Source organism: Rhizophagus irregularis, chromosome 14 (genome assembly GCF_026210795.1).
Source record: "Rhizophagus irregularis chromosome 14, complete sequence".
NCBI lineage: Eukaryota > Fungi > Glomeromycota > Glomeromycetes > Glomerales > Glomeraceae > Rhizophagus > Rhizophagus irregularis.
Window position 1 is genome coordinate 4,325,960 of NC_089442.1, and position 16,960 is coordinate 4,342,919.

The 16,960-nt window shown below is 24.3% G+C and overlaps 2 protein-coding genes across 2 annotated transcripts; both read right to left on the reverse strand.

Moving 5' to 3' along the window:
• Positions 1-3,614: 3,614 nt before the first annotated feature.
• On the reverse strand, positions 3,615-4,590 carry OCT59_006629 (uncharacterized protein; the record flags this gene model as incomplete). The annotated part of the gene is made up of 7 exons (XM_066141391.1): positions 3,615-3,770; positions 3,851-3,868; positions 3,932-3,947; positions 4,063-4,148; positions 4,218-4,245; positions 4,463-4,487; positions 4,572-4,590. The coding sequence occupies 7 exons, from the start codon at positions 4,588-4,590 to the stop codon at positions 3,615-3,617; spliced, it is 348 nt and encodes a 115-aa protein (XP_065998181.1).
• Positions 4,591-11,483: 6,893 nt separating this feature from the next.
• Positions 11,484-12,065, reverse strand: OCT59_006630 (uncharacterized protein; the record flags this gene model as incomplete). Its single annotated transcript, XM_025333464.2, has 1 exon — positions 11,484-12,065. One exon carries the CDS (start codon positions 12,063-12,065, stop codon positions 11,484-11,486), a length of 582 nt encoding a protein of 193 aa, XP_025172232.1.
• Positions 12,066-16,960: the final 4,895 nt, after the last annotated feature.

Consider the following 16,960-nt stretch of genomic DNA (forward strand, 5'->3'; position numbering starts at 1 on the left):
TGATTTAAACTATACAATAGTCTAATGCGGCACTACGTGCCGCTATTAGACTATTGTATAATACATAAATACGGGCCGAAATTAATGCGAAGTTAATTAAGATAGCATTATAAATAGTTTTGATCAGAATTTACAGATCACATGATACAATTTCTATGTATTTTTCATATACTGGTAATTTACATTGGTTTGTGTTTTATACTGTGTAATAAGTTCCACTATAAAATAAAAATCTAATATAAAAGAAAATGTAAAGGGAAAGAATAATTCGGCATTATTTTTTTAATTCAGACAATATTGGTTTAATTTTGATCATTGAATTCAAGAATACTATAAATTAAGGTATTTTTACTTTTGATTTTTACTTTTTAATTTTTGCAATGTTCTATTAATATTTTTTTTTTCATTTTTGAATACAGCTTGATAAGAAGTGAAAATTTAATGTTCGTTACTTAATAGCGTTGTTTTGATTGATAATTTCGAACCAATCAATAACAATAAATAATGTAAATTGTTGACTTCTTTTAAAGATGACAAGGCATGATGTAAATTCGGAACAATCTTATTTTAGTAATAAGAATAGATTATTTAATGAAATGTATAGTAGGACTAGTTGTTTTAATTTTAGTAACATCTCCAAATGCCAGTTCAAACCGATCACCAAACGGACTAAGTTTAAGAATATACTGTATGTATATACTATAATCTCTTTTATCATATTTAATTCATGAGTACTACCAGAATAATTATAATATATAGTACTAATTAAAAATATACATAAATTTAATCATTTTACATTTTTACTATATCTTTTTTAGCATATGTTTCATAAATTTAATCATTTTACATTTTTACTATATCTTTTTTTAGCATATGTTTTTTTGGTATGATTTGTAATATTTAGTTATCTAATAATATTAAATTGTAATTTGTTTTTAAATGTTAAGTTCTTTTAATAAATCCAATATTTTTCGGTGCATGTTTCGCAATTCCTAACCAATCTGATTTCATCAGAAAATTTTCCACATAAAATCCACATGGAAATCCACATCAAATATTATGGAATTATATAATAGTTCCAAATATCCCTGTGACAAAACACATGGTATTTTCAACGTAGATCCACATAGAATTCACATATTCTGAACTAATTCATGCGGAATTACGTGAGCCGATCCACCTAAATAACCCATCTTTAAATATACATTTTAAATAGAAAATTTTACATAATTATGACCTCAGGATTTTATTTAAAATTTATATTTTTTCTTTTTTAATATAACCTATTTTTCTATTTTTGCATATAACACTTTTCAAAATATACACTCTTATTTAAAATATAAAATTTTGTACTTATTTTCATATGTCCTATACCATAATATACTAAATTTGGCGTAATTTTAGTAGAATTGTATAATTTATGCATTTTAACGGACAGCAGATTTTTAACCAAGTAAATGCAAATACGTGTCATGAAATTATTGTATATAAATAGGCGGGAATTAATCATAGTGCAGGCAATTACTATATGAGATTGTCCACTTGATTATAATAGCATGTTTGAAAGTGGAAAAATGAATATTATGAATACGAATGTAATATGATAAAGACTTATTCTTAGACAAATTTATTTTTGTATTCAAAAAAGTATTTCACGAATTATTTATTCATGTACAATAACGGTGTGTAATGCTAATGTTGGCGGGAATTAAACCATAGCGCGGGCAATTTATAACAATTATACATTACGAGATTTTCAAATTAGTCACTTGACATTTACGTAAAAGTGTAAAATGAATATAACGAATATTGCAAATACTAATATATATATTATGATAAAGCACTTAATTTTGATAAATTTTATTTTTGTATTCAAAAAAGCTTGTTATGAATTATTTATTCTAGATAATAACGGTAAGTAAAGTTAATTTTGGCGAGAGTTAAACATAGTGCAGGCAATTATATGAGATTGTCGACCTGTTTGACAATCTTATATAATTGCTTATACTATAGTCGCCAACATTAACATTACACGCCGTTAGCGTTATCAGTTGTATACGAATAAATAATTAATGACAAACTTACTGAATACAAAATAAATTTGTCAAAGATTAAGTCTTTATCATATTACATTCGTATTCATAATATTCGTTTTATTCACTTTTCCACTTTCAACTTTTACGTAAATGCTATTCTAATCAAGTCAGTGCACTTGATCAGAATACATTTACGAAAAGGTTGAAAGTGTAAAATGAATAAAACGAATATCACCGAATACGAATATAATATGATAATGTACTTAATCTTTTGACGAAATTTTCATTTTTGTATTCAAAAAGGTTTCATGAATTATTTATTCATATACAATAACAGTGTGTAATTCTAATGTTGGCGGGAATTAAACCATAGTGCAGGCAGGCAATTTATAGCAATTATATTTATGAGATTGTCGTAAAAGTTGAAAGTGTAAAATGAATAAAACGAATAAATATCACGAATACGAATATAATATGATAATTTATTTAGTCTTTTGACAAAATTATTTTTTTTTTGTATTCAAAAAGTTTGTCATGAATTATACGTGCAAGTGCATTACTCCTAAACTCGGGCCAGTTTGTACGTTAATATTGTACACCCTCACACCTCCTGTTATACAATAACGGTGTTTGATGTTGGCAGGAATTAAACCATAGTGCAGGCTATACATGTAGCCGAAACTTGACGAAAACATGGCAAGTTCCAAAATCTGAAACGAAACTCTGGCCGAAACTTGAGATCAATGTTCGAAACTATTTTATAATTCTGGCCAAATTTGTTAGTGCTGGCCAGAATCATGTATCACGTGTCATAGGATAAAAGTTTAGCCGCCGGAAAGAATTGTTACGCAAAATTTATAATGCGGGCCATAATGCTGGCCAGAAAATTTCAGACTTTCGGCTGGAATTTCGTTTTGGAAATCCTAAGATTGTCAAATTGGTCACTTGATCAGACATAAAAGTTATGAATAAAACGAATATTATGAATACGAATGTAATATGATAAATACTTTAATCTTTAACAAATTTATTTTTGTATTCGGTAAGTTTGCCATTAATTATTTATTCATATACAGTAACAAGCGAAAAGCGTGTTTAACATAATATATAATACTACTGCACAGCCTTAGAGGGAGTTAAATAACAATAAGTGAGTTGAACAAATATAATTTTGGACAGAATTTTATAACAATATAAAGTTGTTTTTTATTATCACATGTAAAAAAATTTATTACTACATATTTAGATCAAGTGCTATTAGTCTTCTTTATGTTTTCAATAACTACCATAAAACTTATAAATCATTTCTTTTTCTTTTCGAGTATTAAGTTTTAATTTCAATTCTTCCAAAGGATTCTTTACCCGCAGTTTGGCATATATTACAAAAAATACAAATTTATATTTTGATGATACATGCGTTGGAATATCTATTAACTCCACACCAATAACATACGGGAATATAATTTTTTCGTGATGAATAATAAGCTAGTTCTATTGGTGATTCACATGTGATTTTTTCATGTACAAATAAAATATAATCCCATCATTAACGTGTTGAATTCAGATTTTTCACGTCTGTTAAGGCTTTTTCACTATAAAGACATCAGAATTTTTCACATGAAAGCATTGGATAATATCACGAACTTTGGTATTTGTTAAGATAGCTGGTGGTTCTATAACTGCCATTAGGACGATATTTCTCAGATATTTCAGTATTATAACAATCAGTATTAGCTGTTAAAATTCGTATAGAAATTATATTAATAATTATTTAAATAAAAGCAAAATATATAATATAAAAAGAATATACTTGCATATTGATGGAATAGGATCTGGTAAAAAAACTATATTTTCAAAAATATGCTGAGGAAGCCGAACTTGTTTACAAACATTACAATTAACATTATTAATCTATAGAATAATAAAACAGAATTGTTAAATTCGTTGAATTCAATATATAATAAAAATAAAAAATACAAAAAAAAGCAATGGAATTTTATTTGAAATGAATAATGACGAATTCTACAATGTGATTTGAAGATCCTTTTTCCTTGATAATAGTTCTGCTGTTGTTTCAAATGCATTTAATGATTTATCAATTTCAAGAATAATCTGTGTAATAATTTATATGTCAATAAATATACAGTAATATGAATTAATATTTTAAAATTAAACAAATACCTTAAAAAAATCATCAATATCATGATCACTTGCAGGATCATAACAACAAAAAGGATTTCATGTAATATCAATCTTTTAGTTCGTGAATGTAACAACTGTTGAATATTAAGTATACAATCACGTAATCCATTTTTTTAGATCTTCATTTTTAGCTGCAGCTGCACGAATTTCTTCTAATGTGTCAACTTTTTTGATATATCTTCCAATTCTTTACTCAATATCTCTCATAATTGCAACTCCTTGACATGATTCGCTCTGCAGGATTTGCAGCTGTGATGTGGCGCAATACGTAATGCAATAAGCATATCAAAATCACTATGAAGAAATAAACAAATAAGAGAAATTTGAACTGACCCAAATGTAGTATGACCATTATCAGTATAAAGACATAGAATAGGTGGAATATGTGAAATATAATGTGTTTGAATTGCATTGAAAAATGCAGTTGCACGTCTATTTGCATTGCTGGGTTGAAAAACAGTATCTTTATATGAAACAAAGACATTTCCATAATAAAAAGAATCCTCAATAATTGTTGGAACATCAATAACTGAAGGAGTAAGGGACAATTTTGTAAAGTCATGAACTCATGATCACTTGCTGCTAATGTTGAATTTGTACCAACCAAACTTTTCTTATTATGTACACGGGCGGTACACCAGCAGTTGATGTAGCTGCACCTTCTCCGATTAGAACTTTATGCTTGTCATCTGCTGCAATAAAATAAATCATGATAAAGGATGGCAAATTCACGCAAATAACGGAAAAGACAAGCACAATAGTGTGCTTTACGTAATTGTCTAGCTTGAATTTGATATTTAATATTGAACTGACCATTATAATGCATTGCTCGAGTAGAAGTAGGATTAGTTGGCCAAAATTGGAGACGAATCCATTCAATAGATGAAATATTGATGATGGAATATTGATGTTGCATGGTATAAATGGTACATCATATTTAGCCTCTAACCGATGTATAATAATTTCACGAAGATCGTGAATTGAATTGGCATATACAAAATTTCTTGTTGCCATCTATCATCAACTGCAGGGTATTCTACAAGCAAATAAAATATTTATTTACTTATTTAAATAAAAATCTAATAGAAATAGATTTTACTTAATTAAAATATCTACTTCGTTAAAATATGCTCCCATTTCATCCCAGTTTTCCTTTAAATCCATTATTAGTGCCGGATCAACAGCATCATTATACGTAAACGTTCTTGCTAATTACATTATTTATAGGCATCACCAGTTAAGTTAAAATATAAAGTTCGAAGTACGGCTGGTGTATCCTTTTTAATACTTGAAGGAAATTGCAAAATTGCATTAGTTTCGCCTATTATAAAATTAATTACAGTACTCACTAGTGATGCATTGTATAAAAAAACTCACTTTTTTAAAGCATTTTTGCGCATCTGACGTGTATAACATTTTGGTAAATTTCCAATTAATTGCTGTTATTACACGCGCATTTTCTGTTTCTGATCGATGGTCACTTCTTAATGGAACTTTCCAAATATAGTTAATAGTTCCAAGATAAATGCTATAAATTGTCACAGGAACATTAAGTTGCGAATTTTTGATGTAATTGTATTTTTGTATTACATCATGCGGCGTATATTCATCAAGATAAAAAACTCATAAAATCTAAAAAGTTCTTCAGTTGATATTGCTCTAACTCATTGAATATATCTGGTAATTGTAATGATCGAGCAATTAGTTTCTCCCTGGAAGTGCAACTAGCCTTTCCACAACCCTATAAAAAATTTTCTGGGAAAAATTCTGATAAATGATCATTTTTTTTAGTTTTCATTCAAAAAAACTCCGATATGTGATCAATTTTCTAAAAAATTTTTTATAGGGCAAATTTATTAGCAAATGACTCTGAATTTACTTCAATCCATCCATGTTTCTCAATAAAGTAATAACATCATTGTATAAAATATTATGTCGAGTATCCTCTCTTTTTTGAATAGGAAAGTAAGAGTTGACGAGCCCTTTCTATCATGGTGTCAAAAATATTTGTTTTATTCTGTTGAATCACTTGATTTCTAGAACTACTTTCACCATTACCTTCCTCCGATTGAATAATAAATCTTATATATTTTAATTTTAACTCTGAAATCAAACAATTAAACAAAGTTCATTATATAACCCTTCTTCGTTATTATCACGTAAACATGAACATTTCGTGTAAAAATAAATCTTTTGTAATTGCATTATACACTTCCTTAAAAGTATCTGTATTTGAGTCAATTCTAACGATTTTTTGACTGAATATTTTTTTAACCTTCGTTAACGCTGAAAAAAAAATACGGCATACTGAAAAATTAGTAACGCGTCAAAAAAAACAATCAAATTGCGTAAAGTAAATTTATTTTATGTATTACGGTAAATTGGGTAATTCATTTGTATATACGGTAAATTGCTGATTCATTTATACAAATGGTAAAATGCTGAAATTTCCGATTTTATCTTTCGTATAAGTAACGAAAGGGTTGTGAGAAATTTTCTTATTTATGTGTGTGGTACTGCATGTGAAATCGTTTGTAAATTAATTAATCACGTGATAATGATATTTATAGTTGTTCAAGAACAACTGCTCGACCCAGGGGGAACATACTTTTTGCTTGGTCCGGCCTAATGAATACGGTAGTGCATAATGTTAATGTTGGCGGGAACTAAACCATAGTGCAGGCAGACATTTATAGCAATTATAATTATATGAGATTGTCAAATTGGTCACTTGACATTTACATAAAAGTTGAAAGTGTAAAATGAATAAAACGAATATCACGAATACGAATATAATATGATAATGTACTTAATCTTTTGACGAAATTTTATTTTTGTATTCAAAAGTTTTTCATGCATATACAATAACAGTGTGTAATGTTAATGTTGGCGGGAATTAAACCATAGTGCAGGCAGACAATTTATAGCAATTATACGAGATTGTCAAATTGGTCACTTGATCAGAATAGCATTTACGTAAAAGTTGAAAGTGTGAAAATGAATAAGACGAATATTATTAATACGAATGTAATATGATAAAGACTTAATCTTTGACAAATTTATTTTTGTATTCAGTAAGTTTGTCATTAATTATTTATTAATATTAATATACAATAACAAGTAATGTTAATGTTGGCGAGAATTAACCATAGTGCAGGCAATCACTTGATCAAAATAGCATGTAAAATGAATAAAACGAATATTTCGATTTGTCGAATATTCGAATATGAATATAATATAATAAAGTACTTTTTAAAAATATTTTTATTTTTATCAAATTATTATAAATTGTAGGATTTAGTGCTGACCAGAGGACAAAAATTAACAAGATACGTAAACCACAAAATAACACGTGATTATTACAGAATTTAGAGGTAAAAATTGGGCAAAATTAACAAAATTCCAATCGACTAATCAATACCAATTATATCATAATTTATAATGATCATTTTAAAAATTGACTTTTCTTTTTACGACCTCATTGCCGGTCAATCTTATTAAAAGTCACCATATAAGGAATATCATATATTTGTAATTATGATTTAATCTTAACTTTAATTCTTTAATTTTTCCGCATTAATTCTTATTGATGTTTCATCTTATAATTAGTAAATAATATTAAAAATGTGGCAAGAAAATTTTATTATTGTTATATTAAATTATCCTAATTTTGTTCACCAGTTCACCAACTTTTAAAGTTTTACGCAATTTAAAAATTTCTTAACCAAAATAATATTCATATAAAAATCAAAATTTAAAACAAAATAAAACAAAATAAAATAAAATTAAAGAAAAAAAAAAAAAAAAAAATGAATGATCCTAAATTAATGTCTATAGTCATTAAAATTTTAGTATTTGTTGTACAAAAAAAAAAAGATGATTGATGTTGATGATGATGAATGATTAACGGGTAAAAATTAAAAATTTTTTTCCATCGAAAAAAAAAAAAAAAAAAAAAAATTATTTGAATGAAACTTTACAACTTGTTTTACATTTGTACTCTCGAAACTAAAACAATAGATAATGTGATTTATGTGATTTTTGAGAATTTTTTTTTTTTTATTACATACATTTTTTTGTTACATACATTTTTTTTTACTACATACATTTTTTTATTACTACATACATTTTTTTATTACATATATTCTTTATTACATATATTCTTTATTACATATCAAACATTCTTTATTACGTCATAATAAAAAAAGGAGGTTAAATGTTTAAATGTTAATAAATTTTGCATTTAAAACACCTATTAGATGAGTTATGTAACTTTATTTACCACACATTTCAATGACGTGCATAAAAACGATTAAGTGTTACCATCTTTATCTTCTTTCATAAAAAAAAAAGAAAGTCTATATGGAAACGAAGTAAACAAATAGACATAGTCTCCTTACCTCCTTGCCTTCCGTAGATCGACTCGGCAACAATGGATTGAGGGGGGAGCTTTCACAAAGAAGGCAATAGAAACTAATATGGTAATTTTAATAATACCCTTTGATTTACATGTAACCCCCCCTGCATAATGACAAATTATTTGATTTATTTTGACCTATAAATTCTTTATAAAAAGACAATGAATGATTTCAAAAATGGAAATATTAAAAATAAAAAATTTAATCCGACAACATTGTAAAAAAAATTATAAACAATAAGCTTAAATTATCTTTGCCACATTTGTATCAATGTATTATATTTTTATTGTCATTGTATCCGATTATCCCCCGAGTTTGTTTATTATAATTAAAAAGTTGCATTACAAAAATGTGCGTGGGAAGTTAAAGTTTGTTTCATTCATTTATTTGAACAATGATTATTTGATTTTAAAGTTTCATTCAATATTTTTAACAATGATTCTTTTAATGATGTTTATTTAAACAATGACCTCGCTTATTACCATGCTTATCATAAGTAATAAGTTATGAAAATGTAACAAAAGTAATATTAGTATTTGTATTGCAATTTTTTGTATTGCAATAATTAATAATGAAACGCCTTTTTTTCTTTCATTTTTAAAACATTATTATTAATAAAGAAATTTTTCGTTCAAAGAAACTAAAAAATGAACAAATAAAAATTAAACTTAAAAATAAATTAAATTACATTAATAATAATAATAATAATAATAAAAATAAAAATAAAAATGAAAATGAAAAATAAAAAATAAGAGTAAAAATAAAAAAAATTAAGAATAAAATAAAAAATAAAATAAAATAAAATAAAATAAAATAAAAAACCAAAAAATAAAAAAAAATAATAAAATAAAAAATAAAATAAAATAAAATAAAAATAAAAAATAAAAAATAAAAAAATTACTTATTTTTACATATAACAACAAAGTAACAGTACATTACAGTTTATTACAGTTATAATAATTATAATAACATCCAATATATTAAAGTTTTTTACCTTCGAAGATCATTGAAAATTAATGAAAACAATAAAATTTCCATATTTGAATGATAACGATTAAGCTTATAATTGGTACTTGGCTCGGAAACAATAACAAAGCCGAAAACAAATATTTCCGAATAAAGACATTAAAGGCGGGGGAAAGCTTGGAAAAATAAAATTTCCAATAAAGTATTTAATCGTCTCTTTTGAAAGTTTCTCAAACAACAAACATATCGTAATCGTAATACCTATCTAATTTATCGAATGTATGTAAATCTCATCATCAATCAAACCATTTTGCGCGGGAGAATAAAAAAAAAATAACAAAAATCCCCCCTGAGAATCAATCGCCCGCGTAAATTTTTAATGAATGAAACTTTTTCCCCCCTAAAATGTTTCGTAATTCATTTAATGTTACACTACTGACAAATAAGTATGTCATTTTTAGATAAAGGATAATTTAAACAATGAAATATCTTTAAGATAATAATAAACCCTTTTTTGGTTTAATTATGAATAATAATCATTGTTCATGATTTTTTTATTTGGGTCTTAACCTTTTTTTAACTTATAAAATTTTTCATTTATTCATTCATTAAATCAAAAGGTACAAAATGAAAATAAATAATAAATCATCTTTATGAAAAAAGAAATACACAAAATTATTTTACAACATTTCACTGCATACTTTTAAATATTGTTCAACTTTATGATAAAGAAAAAAAAATAATATTCGGATATTTTTTTTATTTTTTATTTTTTATTTTTTTTTTGTTTCTTTTTCTTTCATCCCCCGAAAATGAAATAAAAATAAAAATAATGATGTGCACGTTTTAAGATTTCTTTTGCTGCAATCTGCAAACATGAATAACATGAATGTAAAAAAAAAAAAAAAATTTTCACGAACATCAAGTCTAACATTATTATCCTGCTTTACTTGCCAAGAACAATGAAAATGTATGCAATAAAAAAAAACACAAAAAAAGATAGAAAAAAAAAATTTTTTTTTTCCCATTTTTTACACAGTTCAAAGTAGGTAATAATACAATGACAATATTCAACTTTTTGGAAAGTATATTTATTATATTTATTTTCTCGAAATTTCTTTTAAGCAAACAATCCATGCGAGTTTATAAATTATAATAAACTATTAGAAGAGCGATCAAAATTATAATAGAAACAGGTTATAGTTATATTATCACGTGTAATTTTTTTTTTTAAAAAAAAAATAACTTTAATAAATTATTTTTTTTTCCAATAACTAAATCATTATCTTATTTATTTTTTTTCAAAAAATTTAAAAAGAAAAATTATTTACATAAATTTTTATAAAAAAAAAAAAATCTATTTGTATTTTGCCTGTTGTCTGTTTTAACTCTACACTTATGAAAAAAAGTACCTTGCCCGCCCAAAATAAAAATAAAATAAACGAAATGAAAAAAAACGAAATGAAAATGAAAAAAAAAATTTTTCGATAAAAATTTTTTTTAGTATCCGAATAATTTTTGTTATAAATAAATAAATAAATAAATATTAATCGAAATTTCGACATATGAAGAAGGCTTAATTTTTTAAAATCTTACAAAAAAAGGTGTTGAAATTTATACATAAATGTTTTACATTCTTGGGATTTTATCTTACAATTTTTTTTGTTTGCGTTTGTTTGTGTTCTTTTAAATAATAAAGACGTAAAAAAATGATATAAAGAAAAAAATATAAAATAAGAAAATATTTATATGAATTATGCCAATATTTACGAAAACGAAGAATGAAAATAAAAAAATAAAAAAAAAAGAAAACGAAAAATTTGAAAAAATTGCTTTGCTTTGTTCCTATGCTTTTTTAAATTCACATAGGTGGGTATATGGAGTTAAATTGAGGTTGTGGTTCTCCAAGTTCACTTTCTGGTGGTGAGAATGTCATATCATACGGAATATTTTGCCAAGAAATCAAATCATCAAAATAAAATGATGCATTTATATTCGTATTATGGGCAGATGGCTCAAACATTAAAGGTGAAACTGGGGCTGGAGCCGGAGCTGGACTTGGTCGTCTAGGTTGACGACGTTTATTTGTTTGTCGTCGTCTTCGGGTCTGTCGAGGAGGTGGACCGTAAACTTCCTCATGCTTCTTCTTGGCCACAAGAGCTAATTTCCGACATTCTTCTCGGACTTCTTTTGATGCGTTCTTCCAAGCAGCTGCAGCGTTAGAAGTTACTTCCCTCATTCTTAAATCCCAATGTCCTTTAGATTGAAGGACCCTGGTGTATGCGGTCCTGAATATTAAAAAATTATTTGGGGGTCTGGTTGGCATCTTCCCCCGTCTAGGTTTAGCCAACAAATCGTCAGCCTCTAATTTCAAAGGTAAGGACACCAAAATATTTTGTGGTATCACCGCGTTCTCATGATAGTGAATGAAATCTAATTTCATGATTATAGATTATAAATGATTCTTTAATAGTAATTTGTTTTTTTTATTGTTTGTTTTTAAAAAAATATATTTATTTATATTTTTATTTGAGAGAAGGAAAATAATTTTTTTTTTTAATAGGAAATTTTGTTGTTTGTTTGGGAAAATATATTTTTTATTTTAATTTTGAGAGGAAGTAATTTTCTTTTTTTTTTGGTGTGAATTTGACGCTTTTTATATATTCCATCCGACCGTTATACTTAATAAAATCTTTTTTTGAATGATACTAGTTCACAACATGATGCATATAATTTGCATGACACACGCATTGTGGCGCAGCCTAGACACAATGGACAAGTCACTAAGTAAATAAATTTTATTTAAAGTTTTATGATAGACTTATAGTGAGTAAAGTCACAAAGTTGATTTTTTTTTAAAAAAAAACCATCATACCTTTATGCGGAGGACTAAAGTTGAGAAATTCCGTTTTCGATTATCGTAACACTACATTTTAAAAAAAAACCACCAGGGGAAATTTCCAAGTCGTAACTCGACATATTTTTTTTTAAAAAAGAAAAAAAAAAAAATTTGTAAAAAGATATTTTTATACACGAAAAAAATAATAAATAAACCTGTTCTATTCTTAAAATATTTTATTAATAACCACGTGCAGAAATTAAATCCGTTCTAGCGTTGTGAAATGACAAAATATCACCTTATTATTTATCTCAAAAGACCTAAAATAAGATATAAAATTAGAAATTTCTATTTTATTAAAACCTATTGAAATTATTGAAATTTTAATTTAATTTAATTTAATTTAATTTTTAATGATTTTTATAAATGAAGTTTTATGATTTTAAAATAATCGGATATATAAAAAAAAATACAATATTATATAAATATATAATTTATATAATTTATATTGAGTTCTTGGTTCATTCTAATTGGTGTTGATTCAGTTTTATAATTACGAATTTGTACACTCCGCTAAATCAAACAAATCAACTAAATCAATAAAAAATTTCGCGTAATTACAAAATAACTTATAAATTTAGTTAATTAATTGATTAATTGATTATTATTATTTTTTTTTTATTAAAAATATTAAAAAGAGATATTATTATGTACGACAAACTAAAGTTTACGCCTCAACGAAAAAACGATGGACAGGTTTAATAACTTGGTTACCAGCCAAAGTGACAATTTTAACTAATATAATAAAATAAAAAAAAATATATAAAAAGTTTTTTTTTTAAAGTAACACTTGTTCAAATGATTTAATGATTTGTGATAATTTAAAATTTTTAATTTAATAAACATTTTGATAATATTTGATTATTTGATTCCCGAATCTAAAATCATCAATCTATTTTTTTTTTTTTAAATTACTTCCGATATCCGATACAATAAGATATATTCGCCGCAGTTTTTATTATAAACTTTAACAATAATTATTATAAATAACAATAGTACCATATATATATATATGCCGAACATTATTATTAAAATCAATAATAAAAATGATCCAAATTTATCCAAAATAGGTTTATTTGATGTAAGTATGGCTACACTTTCATTACCCTCATTCAAAAATGTTAACAAACAATTACAAAATATTTTTATGTAGATACTGTATAAGTATTTATATATCACATACAATTGGCACAAGGGATGTACAATTATCTATTTAACATTGAACCTACATCGGGAAACGCCACGTCATCAGCATATATAACATACATATGTATGTACATTTAAGTGATTACACATATATATTATATATTTATATTATATACATCAGTTAAATATGTTTATATCACATTAATATGTAATCGACAAAATTAGTGTATAAAAAAAAAATTTTTTTTTAAATAATGGGGGGGTTTATTTTAAATATAAAATAAATTTTTTTTTTTAAAATAAGATGCCCATGAAACAAAAAACCTCCATTGTTAAATAACAATGGAAAAAAAACGCGACGTAGTAAGTTTACATATAACAATATAAAAAATGATTGTTGCCTTAATGGTATTTATGATGTGATCACACTTTTTCATTAAGAAGTCACAAAATTATTATTAATAATTAAAATAATAAAAAATGAAAACAAATCATGTTTTAGTGATTTTCAGTCGCTTATCTTTTTTATTATCATAAAAAATTTCGTTCCGAAATAATTGTATGACTGTTTTAAAATGACCGGTTTTTCAGTACAATTATTATTATTATTATTTATTATTATTATTATTATTATTATTATTATTTATTTTTATTTATTTTTATTTTATTTTATATTATATTATTTTTTATTTTATTTTATTTTATCTTATTTTATTTTATTTTATATTATTTTATTTTATTTTATTTTATTATTTAATCATTTTATTTTTAATTTTTTTTTTTTATAATAAGATAAGACCAGAACTTCTCTTGCAGATTCCCAAATTCTTAATCAATAATCACATACATATCGTAATCATTTATTAAAATGGTTGTTGAAATGAAAAAAAAAAAATTTTTTTTTTATTTGAGCACACGATTCTTAAAAGTTTAAATAGTATGCATAGAGATTAGACAATGATAGCTAGCAATAAACTTTTTCCATTATGTATGCGCATATATTAAAAAATTTCAATTTTTATCGGCGTATGAAATCACATCATTTTTACTGTAAGTACTACGATAATTTTCCGTTTTCGAGTTTTTAGCGCGACTCAAGTAAGAATAGTCGAGATGATCCTCTGTTAAATGTTAAGCTTTATAAAGTCAAAGTCACAAGAACAATATGATTACTAGAAAACATTATGAGAAAATCCGCAAGATGTTTGATTTATCATAAGATTATGTATCTCTTCATGTAACAAAATTTTTATTGAGCATCGATGGAAAGTACAAACACGAACAATTTCAGCAGCCCTGTGCCATATTAGCGTAAATAACTCTACCAATTAAATAACTATAACCCCGAAAAAGTCAACAAGGATTACGCGTGGGAATGACTATCAAGGGGTAAAAAAAAAAAATCAAATGTGAAATTTTAACTATAAATAAAAAAAAATTTTTTTTTTATTTATTTTATTTTATTTTAATTTAATTTAATTTAATTTTTTTATTTTATTTTATTTTTTTATTATATTTGTTATTTTATTTTATTTTATTTTATTTTAAATTTATTTTTATTTTTAATTTAAATAACTAGATTAATTTACGTCAATAGAAATAAATTCGCTTGGCGTATATTTTACTTATCTAGCCAAATAGATAAATGAATCGGTGATTTATCACCGTGGTTTTATTTATTTTTATTTATTTATTTATTTATTTATTTATTTTTGTAAAAGAAAAAAAAAATTTTTTTTTGTAGAACAAAGAACAAGATCCTTTATATCTTTTTATATATTAAAATGATCATACTTATCACCCATTTTTTTTTTTTTTTAAAAAAAAAAAACTTATTAAAAGTACAATACTAAAAAAATTTAGATAATTATTCTTGTAAACAAATATTATTCTTCAGTATCACGAGAAAAAACACAAATCACATAATTTTTATCTTAATATACTTACTTGTTTTAGACTTATAGTAATGCCATATTCATGATATTCTAAGCTTGAAATAAAATCGTGGTGCGCGTAACGGGGCGGGATCTCCCGTCCCCTTCATTGTTTTAGATATTTTATTTTATTTTTTACCGTGTATAAATGAATAATATTGAATATTTGATGAAAAAACATAAATAAATAAATTAATTAAAAAAAAAAAAATACTTTTTATTATGTTCAATAGAATATTACGCAAAAATCAAAGCTTCTTAATTGGTGTTTCATCTTTTTTTAGTGTTTCATATTTCTTAAATTGTAACTTTCATAATCTTGTGTATGTTAAAATTTTTTTTTTTCTAGCTGATTTACCTTCTACTCTTCTATCTAGAAACAATTTTTTTTACTCTTTTTTTTTTTTATTTTATTTTAAACGCGATTGATTTAGTTGATTATAATTATTAATATTTTAATCATATGATTCATAAATATATTTTTAATTTATAATAATAATAAAAAAAACTTATTTTAAAAAAAAAAATTCATTTTATAAAAATAGTTGAACTGCGGCTTGGAAAATATTAATAAAAAAATAAATAAAATAAAATAAAATAAGGTAAAATAAAATTTTATATTTATTTAATTTATGTTATGGGTATCAAATTTTTTTTTTATTTTTTATTTTTTATTTTTTTTTTTGATTAAATTATTATTATTATTATTATTTATTACTGCGTCCATCATCAGTTTTTTTTTAACTGCGCCAGACAAACAAACAATATTTTTTTTTTTTTTTAATTCTTCTTATAATACTTAACTTATAATACGAAACCAAAAAAAGATTCATCGAAAAAAAAATTAAACTGTCAAAAAGTAAATTAATTTTTTTTTTATATGTATTTTATTAAATCTTTTAATTGAATTGTGGTACCAAAAGTTTGCAATTTTTCAAATATAAAAATGGCATTTATTCCCAACCTTTTTCAAATTCGTTTTTTTTTTTTTCTATTCAAAATATTAACCCCATAATAAACCTTTATTATATAGTTTTTTTTATATATAATCTTTTCCCTTATTTATAATTATGTAAATAAAAAAGAAATGTGAAAGAACCACGTTTACCACGTTTTTCTTAATTAGAGATTAAAACAATAAACTAGTTTGCATATAAATATTCTATATATAGAAGTAAAATGAACTTACATATTTGTTTCGTTTTTCTAATTTAGAGATAAAAAATGAAGGTATTAACAATAAATGGTTTTTATTTGACGATAGATTTAAATTCGAAATTTCATTAATGTCATTAATGTGCATTAAAAACAAAAAGGTATTTTACAAACGTTCGTCAGTTATTAAAAAAAACAAATACT